Genomic DNA, 10,804 nt, shown 5'->3' on the forward strand with positions numbered 1-10,804 from the left:
TCTGTCCAGGCCAGCAAAATGGAAACCAGTGCTACTGCCAAACCAACCTGAAACCAGCCTGGGGGGAGCTCTTTCTTCTCTTCCCTTTCAGCCACATTTCATTTCCCTCAGCAGAGGGGCTTGTTAATGTCGAGATTAGAATTGGAAGAGAAGTAGCAAGGGGAAAATGGGTGGGCATCAGCCCAGACAGTGCTGACCCTCAGGGAGAAGGACTAAGGCCACAACGGAGCAGTTATACCTGTTGCTTTGATCCAGGGCCAACCTCACCTCCTCTTTCTTCTCCAAAGCGTGTCAAGTAGCCACAAACCCCCATGTCCTTGCCTTGTTCCTTTTGCAAAAGAAGCAGCTATCGCGCTGCTTCCCTGTAGAGCATGGTATCAGCATACCCGCCCTGAACGATTCCGATTAAATGCTCCCCCGTCGTGATGCTCGATGCCAACCTCTCCGCCTTCCTCCTTCCAGCCTGCACCCTTCCTCGAGGGAACCGCTGTGCAGCCAGACCCTCTCTGAGCAAGATGGGAACCACAGAAGCCACTTTGCGGATGGAGAATGTGGATGTGAAGGAGGAGTGGCAAGATGAGGACTTCCCCAGGTTTGTTCCCTGTAAAAAAAGCCAGGGAAAACTTTATTTCTTCCTGTAAGAAACCAGCAGGGCATGGAGCATGCAGGTCCCTCCCACCAGCCCTGGAGGCAACAGAAGTCTTAACTCCAACAGGGCAATTCCAGCCAGAGGACAGAGCTTTTGTAGCAAGGCTGCTCTGCTTAAAAATTTTTGGGAGGCTTCTGGCACCCCTCTTGTGAGCATGCCAAGGAGAGGGTAAGGAGCCGGGTGTGGAGGACAGGGAGGTTCACATGTATGGATGCAGGCATATAGGGCTGGATAGATGCATACAGGGAGGGAGGAATGGACTTCAGCCAGCCCCTGAATCAAGCAGTGTCTCCCCAAACAGAGCAATGCTGCTTTGCCAGGAATTTGCCACACAGGAAGCAGAGTTATTGGGATGCAGTGACCGCTGGCACTGATGTGCAGAATCTGAATGGTTGCAAAACCTTGTTAGAAATGACGTGTGGGTGACAGAGGGTGCCAAAGTGGCAGCTTTCACCTTCACAGGCACTTCATTAACTGTACGGAATGCTGAAAAAAAAAAAATCCCTGTGAGCTCAGCGTGCGCTGAACTCCCTGCAGCCACGCGAAGAAAGGGTGCACCCACCCTCACCCCCGCCCCAGCCTTGCCCCACACATCCAGCACTACAGCCCACGGCCCAGCACCAGCTCGCTGGGGTGCACAGAGCGTGGCCAGCACCAAGCCCTGCTGCAGCTGGGGTCCGGGCTGCTGAGGGGGTTTTCAGGGCTGTCTCACCCTGCGCCAGCTGCAGCGGAATTCGCCCCGGCAGCCCACAGAGCCCCTGTATTCGCAGACAGTGGCGCAGTGTGCCGTGCGGGTGGGCATGCACAGCCCCTGTGGGGCTAGAAAGGGTCTCCTGTTTCCCTCGGCACCGGCGGATGAGCTTAGCTCTGTTTATCACGGGGCCAGCTGCATCGCTAATCTAAGCACCTCTGTCTGCCAGCCCAGCACCCAGCTCCCAGGACATGGCTTTTTCTTCCCCCCGCCCCCGCGGGGGGCTCAGCCAAGCCCTCGGGATTCTAGGATGGATTTTTCTTTCCTCTGAGAGCAGAGCTGGGCAGAGGTTTGGGCTGATGGACTTCTGCCAACCTAAGGCTCCCCCAGAGTGCCGTGATGACAAGCTTTTAACTGAGTAGAAAGGAAGGCGAGGTACAGAGAGCAAGGCAAGGTACGGAGAGCAAAGGCATTGACCCGAGGCTCCCTAGAAAATCTAGGGACAAAGCTGTTCTAGCACCCAGACACCTATGCACTAACCCACACCATGATGGTGGAGCAGGAGCTGCCAGGCTCCGTTTCACACTTGCCACGCACGCAGCAAACTTACCCAGCTGCAGTCCAGCCTTCAAGGGGCATTTGAAGAAATGCAGAGAGCCCTCAGCACCACCTAACACGGGCACCATCACTCCTGCCTGGCAAATGAAGCACAGGGAGAGGCAAAGGGATGTGACCAAGGCAAGCTCCCCAGCCTGCCGATAGACTGCTGCAGAGGGATGAAATCAGGACTGATGCAAGTGAAATAGAGCCCAAACAGCCACTAGGCAAATGAGCAGATGCTAACTGTGTTTAACTGGCATTAAAAATAAATAAATAATCATTTTCAAGGCATTTTCCCCTAGAAGCATTAAAATAATAGGGCAGAAGCTGCTGCATGTGGGACAGTAGCTCTCTAGCAGATGATTTGCTGCATAGCTATTTTTGCTTAGCTGTGATTAACCAACATTGCTACCAAAAAAAAAAAAAAAATCACATATCCTAGGCAAAGATCTGGGCTGGGGGAACTGAATTCAGCTGCTCATTAAGGACACAGGGCGACATTCCCATCCCTCCTGGAGCAGCTGATCTGCAGAACAAGCTCCTACCTCGCAGGCTGCAGAGGTGCAAAGCCAAGGCACTGAGCAAGCAGTGAGGAAGCGGAGAGGAAAGGGTCCCCCCTCCTGCTGCTCCCTGAAGGTTTAGCCTCCTGCCGACAGTCTGTCTCAGCTGTTTGTGCAAGTGCTGTCCTGCAATGATGCTGTAGCGGTGCCGCGGGGCGGATGCAGGAGCATGCTCACTCCATCACGCATCCATCGGATCACCCTCGGTGAAGGCTCGGGCTGGTTGGGGCCCCAGAGAAGGTGCTTATAGAGGGAAATTGGGCAGCCTGCTATCTGCAGAAAGCAAAATGGTGGCACCCGACCCTTAGAAAACCTGCTTCATTCAGAAAATTTGGCATCTGGGGCTAGCTGCGTTTGGGAAGGACAATTTACACGAGAGACTGGGAGGTAGTGATTCGAGCATCCTTTGGGAAGGTAAGCAAGCCCTTTTCTTCACCTCTGACTTCTGAATTCTTTTCTTAAATGACTCCTAGCATCAGAGTGCCCGACTGCAGCGCGTCCTCGGGTACAGCTGGGCCTTCCCCACCCCTCCTTCTGATGCTGTATCACCAAGTTGTGCCAGGCGCCAGCTCACAGGCAGATAAACAACCAGCCAGGCCCCGCTGAAGACAAAAGCAAAAGGGAGGAGGAGAGGCTGGAGGGGGCAGAGGGATCTTTCTGACTGCTCAGGAATACCGTGGCAGCCCACGGGGTCCGGGTGCTGCACAAGCGAGCAAGGAGCAAGAGCCTTTGATCAGGTCTCCAACTCTCATAAATATACAACAACCAGCTCGGAGAGGATTATCCCTTAATCTAAATATTTATAGGCTTTAATTTGGCTGGTGGCTCTGGTGTCATGGCAGCAGGAAGAGGAGCCTTTGTAGGGCAGAGCCAGGCTGTATCCTCCTGCGGACTCGGAGGCACCAGTCCCCACCATCTCCCTCCCTGCCATCATGGGACTGTAAGCTGCTGGACACCAGCCCCATGCACGGTCCCATCCCCACTCTTACAGCACTGCCTTACAACCGGTGGGGTTTCCCCCCACATTTCACCCCAGAGCTGTCCCAGCACCCAGGATTTTACACCTGGAGGCCTGAGCTCTTCCCCCTGTTGAGGGGGAGCTTCCAGCAAGGGGCAGGTGAAACAAGAATGGCTCAGAAGGTCCCTTTTAAACAGCCCGTTGATATCAAGAACTTATCATGAGGTTGGTGGGCTGCTGCACAAGATGTTTCAAAAACCCAGCTAATGCCAGGGGACAGGCACAAGTCCCAGCTCAAATTAAGGGGGAAAAAAATGTTCAGAAAGCGTCCAGCTCAGGGTGGGCAGAGTGCTGCTCAGCCACCAGCTAGGGTGCCTCGCCGCAGTACTGGGGGCCAGATTCTGACTTCACCTCCCCCAGTACGGGTCAGGAGCAACTCCAGCAACTTCCAAAGGGCGACAGCCATGTAATAAGATTTGGCATTAGCATCTGCACAGGAAAGCCAGCTTTTAAATCAATTGATGCTTCTAGCCTCCGTCAGGAGGCATGGTGATTTATACCAAGAGGGTGCAGGAGCCAAGCATGAGAAGGTGCAAATCTTGACCAAGGAAGGGAACGTAGGTCAGCCTTCGGCTCCAAAATATGGGTTTGAGTGCTGGAGCTTGGGCCTTAGCTCAGAATGAGCCTGCTTCCAGGTTTGGGTATCACTGTCAGCTTCTGTCAAATGGGGGCTGAGGTGAGGAGGGGGTGACAACGCTGGGATCACACCTCAGGTTTGATCCTCGCCTTGAACGCTGCCTGCCCCAGAGCAAGGTCACTATCGAGCGAGGCAGCTGCCTCCTGGCCAGAGGTGGTGGTGGCAGTTGCTTTGGACAAAGTTCTGCTCTGCTGCAGCCAGGGCTTGTGGTAGAAGGCAACGGCAGATGTTCCCTGGTACCCTTGATAAAGAGCCCTAGAGCTTGGCACTGCCTCTCAAACTTCTGACAGAGATAAAAATGGGGATAAAATGGAGAGGAGGAGGACGTTACCAGGCTCTTCTGGGGATGCAGTTTGTTCCCCTGTCCCTGGCTGGAGTTTTCCAGCTTCTTGACCAAATGAGAGATGTATTGGGGGGGGAAGGTGTAAATGCAGGCACAGTTTGGAGGTGACCAGGGATTGCACAGTGCTCCAGTAAGAAAGCACGGCTGCTGGGCTGCTCTTGGGCAAGTCCCCTGAGGGTATCCCTCAGGCTGAGCTCACAGGCAAAAGGGAAAGGGCAGAGCACACCCAGGGCTGCATGGTTTTCCCTGATGTCCCCAGTTCTCTCCACTGTCCACCATGGAGTGACTTTCTCCTAAACATCGCCTGTTATCTCCTGTCTTTTTACCTCTGTATCTTGGCTTGCCTGCAGACCTCTCCCAGAGGAGACGGGGATGGAGTCACTGAGCAGCCCTACAGAAGATGAGAATACATCCTGTAAGTACCAGCCTGCCTTATCAGGAGTGCAAAGGAAAAAAGCCTATGGGAAGGGCAGCTTGCAGTTAGGGTGAAAGCCAGTTCTCTTGGAGTAGCCGCAAAAATTCCCATGTGGGAAAGGAAACCAGCAGAGATTTGAATTTGCTAATCTTTCCCAAGCAGCTGGGGGAGGAATAGGTATCTCAGAAGTGTGGGCACTTTTACCCAGCCATACCTGCAGTACCTCCCAGCTATGATCCATCACCCTTAGCTTCCAAGCCCATAGCCCAAAAGGTGCATAATGAAAGCCCCATGTCTTGCACTAAGGATACGGGATGAGGACAACCTGTCAGTTATTTTCCTTTTAACTCCAGCTCCCCCAAATACTTTAAACTTTAACGGGGCGCATCGTAAGCGGAAGACACTTGTTGCACCTGAAATCAACATTTCCCTGGACCAGAGTGAAGGTTCCATTCTCTCCGATGACTTCCTGGACACACCGGATGACCTGGACATTAATGTGGACGATATTGAAACTCCTGATGAGACAGATTCCCTCGAATTCCTGGGAAACGGGAACGAACTGGAATGGGAAGGTAAAAAAACCTGTTTGGTGTGAATGTTTGCAGGGCTTGGGGCTTTTTTTTAGCCTCATTTTAACCGCTTTTGACAGCACTCACCATCAGCAGGACCACACAACATCTGCCCCACCAGGACCCCAGCTGTAGCCCAGGAGTCTCGGTGCTTCCACTGCGTGGGCAGTAGTAGTTCAGGGACTCACAAACACCAGTCTAGCCATAATTTGGGATAAGGCATAAGGCCACAGACACACACACCTTTCCAGCTGCAGCTGAGCCACCACCCCAGCGGAAGGTGCTGCCTGCTAGGCTCTGCTGTCACGTGGATGTTCAAACATCTTGAATAACGTGGGCTTTGCTAACCTGGCTGATTTTGACTGAATCGGGCTAAGGAGGACTCACGCAAGCAGCTCTGCTAGCAGATCAGAAGACAACCAGCACAGGCAGTGCCCTCTTCAGCCAGTATAGATGGATCTGAAGGAAGATCCAGCAAAAAGCCTGGTGCCCGACATTTGGCAGCATGAGATGTTAAGCCCATTTTTAGCACAGTTCGGCAATGATTATTAAGAATCGCAAACTTGCACAGATCAAAGCTGCAGATGAAACAGATGATCCTCAGTCTGCAGTTGTTATTGCTTCTTATTGCACGCCAAAGCTCTTGCAGAGCCTCTTTGTACCTTATATTAAAGGCAGAAATGTTTGTCCCTTTTCCAGATGACACTCCCGTAGCCACAGCCAAGAACATGCCTGGGGACAGTGCAGACCTGTTTGGGGATGGTGGGACAGAAGATGGGAGCGCTACTAACGGGCGGCTCTGGAGGACTGTCATCATTGGAGAGCAGGAGCACCGCATCGACCTCCAGATGATCAAACCCTACATGAGAGTGGTGACGCACGGAGGTGAGGGAGAGGGCGGCCTAATCCTGGCTCGGTGGATTTCTTCCAGTCCATCTTTGTCAAGCTGGAGGGGACGCCATGACTGATTGTTTTGACTGTCTTTAAGGAAAAAAATTGCTATTCGTTTCATACCACTACGTGGCAGATAAGCACAAAAGCTCCCAGCTCACACTAAAAAAAAACGCAAAGCCACTGTAGCAATGTTTCAATAAACAAAAATAGGGATAACGCTGGCTCTGAGCAAGACTGAATATACCCCGATCCTCAGCCCCGGGTGCAGGCAGCATCGCCAGCGATGAAGGGACCGCAGGTGCTTAACCCTGCTGTAGCTCTGTGCCTGAGCGGTCTCGGGAGGCACAGCTAAAGGCCAATACATCCAAAGCCAGTGACCATTTCCAAAATCTGAGCAAAGCCAAGCAATGACCCAGGGTGAAGCTCTCAGCTCTGTGCTTTGACACACACAAATTCCTTCCCTGAACCCCCCCCACATGTTCTAGCCAAAACCAGAAGCAAAATCTAATTGTGAAAGAGGTCCCCAAGAGGGACAAACACTTACCGAGAGCTGATTAGAGGCACAAAAACCATCCCGGACCCAAATTTGGCAATACATCTTTGCTGCTATTTTTCCTTCAACTCTTGCATCTCCCCCTGGAAAGAGTCATTGATGCTGCCTGTGTCTTTCTTTCCCAGGATACTACGGAGAAGGTCTCAATGCCATCATTGTCTTCGCTGCCTGCTATCTCCCGGACAGTAACCTGGCCGATTACCACTACATCATGGAGAATCTCTTCCTGTAAGTGGCTGGCCAAGGTCTATGGGGGAGAGGAGGGCAGGGAAGGTAACTCGGGCTCTGGGAAACATTTTCCATGTATTCATTGCATCAGGAATCACAGCTGGAAGTAGTTTGAATCCAGGCCAAATGTACCCAGTGTGCAGCTGCAGACTGGAACGAGCATCACTGGGTAAGACACTGTCTGCAGCATTTGCATCCAAGTCCAGTAAGTCAAAGCATTCAAACATTCAGTGTTAATTATGCCAGTGATGGACTCACAACCAGGCTAGAGCATACGCATACAGCCCTGAACAGCTGGTAGATACTACTGCTAGGCAGAACAGTGCAGGGATGTCCATCAGTGTATGCACTATGCTAACACGCACAGTGATCCCTGAGGAATACCCCTAGGCATCCTGCAGAGGTGCCAGGAGAACCTGAAACCTATTCCAAGGTCTACAAAGAAAAGGTCTGGAGGCCTTTTGGAATGACACACAGGCACTTGAAGAAACCTCAAGGAACCTGTTTCTGAGTCTCATGTCCCCATTGCTTTTAATCACCACCCAACAGATACGTGATCAGCAGTTTGGAGCTGCTGGTGGCTGAGGACTATATGATTGTGTACCTTAATGGAGCAACACCCCGGAGGAGGATGCCAGGCCTCGGCTGGCTGAAGAAATGCTATCAGATGATAGACAGAAGGTGAGAAGGCTGTTGGTGTTGCATCTTCATTCTTCCCGGCCCTCTTCCCACAGCTCTTCTAGCGCTTCCCCGCCATCTTCCCGGCCACACTTGCCTCCTCACATGCTGTAATTCCCTCCTCTGTCACAGCTTTCTGACTTACTCCAGGCTCCCTTCATCACCTCTTCTCCCCCCTTCCCTCACAAGCACCTTCACAAAGATCAGGCTAATACAGCACCCAAGCCTGCCGAGTCTGAGCTTAAATAGGATTCCTAAGGTCATGGCTTTTGTCTGGAGATACGCAGCTGAGGCTGGTGAGCATCATAACACTTATTAGTGCCCTGACACATTACAGGTGAGTTTAAGAAAAGGTACTTTGAATCTGACTTTCTGTCCCATGGCTCTTCCACAGGCTGCGTAAAAACCTCAAAGCACTGATAATCGTCCATCCTTCGTGGTTCATCCGGACGGTGCTGGCTATATCGAGACCCTTCATCAGGTAAATAGAACATGTTCCCAAACTCGGCTGGTTTGGGAATGGAAGGTTAATCTCATTAATTAGATCTTAATCTCACCTTTAACTAGTAGTGACCAAGGTCAGGCTGTTCATCATTTGTCCTGTATCTCTTTGATACTTCCAAGCACGACTCTAGAGGTGGTTTTAGGAGACACTGTGGTGGTCCAGATCCAGATCAAAGTTTGTCCCAACGGGTAGGGCATAAAGATTTACTGGGAAGTGTGGGAATGGTGGTCCTTTTTCCCTCCTACAGCTATGGAGAGAAGAGGGTCAAAGCAAGGTGAGGTACAGTAACGTACTCACCACAATTTTTAGTCATCTGCATGTTAGCACTGGGGGGAGGAGATGGGTACGCTGAGGCTACACAGGATACAGAGATGCAAAACACCCCGTTTCCACCAGGAAAATTCTGATTTCCTATAGAGAGAGCATCGGAATGAGAAGTTTATCAATAAGATCCAGTACGTTCACAGCCTGGAGGAACTGGAGCAACTTATCCCAATGGAGCACGTACAGATTCCAGACTGCGTCTTGCAGTGAGTATCAGAGCGACCCTGGGGCAGACATAGCTCTGAGGATGTGCAGGACAGAAACCCTGTGTAGCAGGATATTTTGTTGGGTCAAAATCCCCATACTGGAAACGCAGAGCCTGGTGCAAGGCTTATCTTACTGGTACACTGGTGCCAAGCAAGAGCCTGCAGACTGTGCTAGTTTGCAGCTTCTGTCATCTTCAGAGCAAACACTGTATTTTACTAGAAGTGAACAGGGGGACATTTTAAGAATGTTTCCTGTTTGTTGCAGATTTGAAGAAGAGAGGATCAAGGCCAGAAAAGAAAGGTAAAATTAATTTGGGGGGATGTTGTGCTTTCTCTCCTCATTATTTGTGTTATAACCAGGCAATTCTGTTTTCCTCCTGCCCTGATAGCCCACACAGCCTACACTTATTTTCTACCGATGTTCTCAAAATAAGCAAAAGCTGCAGGAGGGAGGAGAAGCTTGATTAAAAGGCTATTTATCCATAGAACTGCACATCCTGAGCATGCACCAGATGTGCTAGCAAAGGTCTTCAGAAATGGCTCTATGTATAAAAATGGCACACTTTCCCCATATGACCATGCAAACTGACCTTAAAATGAGAGCTAGTGCTTATTTTTAAAGCCACTTCGTTCTGCTGGAGTGGCATAAAGAGGGCCGTTGGTTTACAGTTTGGTTTGTTTCATTTTCTAGACCCGGTCCATCACTGGTGATTTAGGTTAGAAGTGCTGGCCTTAAACTGTGATAACGGTCAGCTCTGGTAAAAGCAAAAGGCAATCACGGAGAGAGGAAAGACTGGCTGGGTCAGCGCAAGAGCGATGTGCTATAGTACCACCTCCTCGTGCTGGTGAAGGGAATGGGAGATGCCACTTTGGGAGGATTCGGTTCATTAGCTGCTGAACAGCGAGTCGTCCAGCCCGAGTTAGACAGCTACCTCCCTCTAGGGCCAACAGAGGCACCCCGAGAGCATCAGGATTATCAAGGCTGTGTATCACGGGGACAAGAAGCTAAAAGTAATTTCTGATCAGACCTGTAAGCCCCAGGCCCAGCTATCTCCCTAGAAAGGCCTTTGATACTCCACCCTCTCACACTGCTCGCCTCTCAAAAGTGATTTGCATTTACAGGGCAGAAGAGAAGCAAGACATGGCTGAGAAGGAAAGGTAACTACTCTTTTTTAGTTATCTTTCACTTACAAAATAGCTTGAACAGTCTTTGGTGAGGAGAATGGCCCTGTTGCGTGGTAGCAGCCCCTGGGGAGCCAGGCTCTGCGCTCTCAGATGTTTGGACCCAACAGGACATTTCTCAAGTGTCTGGGAACTGATAAAGCCTCTCCTCTCCCTAAGAGCTCCCTATGCCAGTGCTTTTGTGATGTTATTGACCTTCACCTATGCGAATGGATTCCTGACGCTGCTTTTTACCGCTGTAAAGCTAGCGAACCCATTCGGTCATGGACCGGTGCCAGCACCGGGGAACCTTCCCCTGACATTCAGATGTAGCATTTGCATGACGGGGCGATGCAGAGGGCCAAATACTGCTGTCAGGCACATCTTGGGTGTGCGTAAAGGAAGACATGAGGCTGTAACATTAGATGGGAAGGAAAATTCTAGGGAGGTTTGGAAGACAGTGTCAAAATCCTACACCAGGATAATTTGGCCTGGTTTTGGCTTGCTTCAGAGTGATATAGCCTCTCTTTTTTTATGCTATCTAACCAGCTCCCGAGGGGGAACAGTGCATATTTCTGCTATTCTTTTCCCAGAGAAAAAGGAGCTTTGATCAAAATTGCCAAGGTCCATTGGATGAGTCTAAATTGTTCTGAGAAACAAATGGGACCTCAGGGCCAAGAGAGAGGGCGATTAGTTTGTGGTGGAGATTCACTTATTGTTTTTCTGGTTCTCTTCCAAGCAGGCCCGTGCCCCCAGCAGAGGATCAAGAA

The 10,804-nt window shown here is 51.0% G+C and overlaps 1 protein-coding gene across 1 annotated transcript in view; it reads left to right on the forward strand.

Annotated features, from left to right (window-relative positions):
• Nucleotides 1–515: 515 nt before the first annotated feature.
• ATCAY (ATCAY kinesin light chain interacting caytaxin) overlaps nucleotides 516–10,804 on the forward strand; it is a 10,866-nt gene continuing 577 nt past the window's right edge. Inside the window, exons 1-12 of the mRNA XM_009636734.1 lie at nucleotides 516–592; nucleotides 4,849–4,913; nucleotides 5,267–5,488; nucleotides 6,185–6,370; nucleotides 7,058–7,160; nucleotides 7,710–7,841; nucleotides 8,233–8,319; nucleotides 8,463–8,517; nucleotides 8,761–8,873; nucleotides 9,139–9,174; nucleotides 9,996–10,031; nucleotides 10,774–10,804. Coding sequence (XP_009635029.1) covers nucleotides 516–592; nucleotides 4,849–4,913; nucleotides 5,267–5,488; nucleotides 6,185–6,370; nucleotides 7,058–7,160; nucleotides 7,710–7,841; nucleotides 8,233–8,319; nucleotides 8,463–8,517; nucleotides 8,761–8,873; nucleotides 9,139–9,174; nucleotides 9,996–10,031; nucleotides 10,774–10,804 — 1,143 coding nt within the window. The remainder of the gene's footprint in view (nucleotides 593–4,848; nucleotides 4,914–5,266; nucleotides 5,489–6,184; nucleotides 6,371–7,057; nucleotides 7,161–7,709; nucleotides 7,842–8,232; nucleotides 8,320–8,462; nucleotides 8,518–8,760; nucleotides 8,874–9,138; nucleotides 9,175–9,995; nucleotides 10,032–10,773) is intronic.

The sequence above is a fragment of the Egretta garzetta genome, unplaced genomic scaffold (assembly GCF_000687185.1).
Source record: "Egretta garzetta isolate BGI_Z169 unplaced genomic scaffold, ASM68718v1 scaffold4, whole genome shotgun sequence".
NCBI lineage: Eukaryota > Metazoa > Chordata > Aves > Pelecaniformes > Ardeidae > Egretta > Egretta garzetta.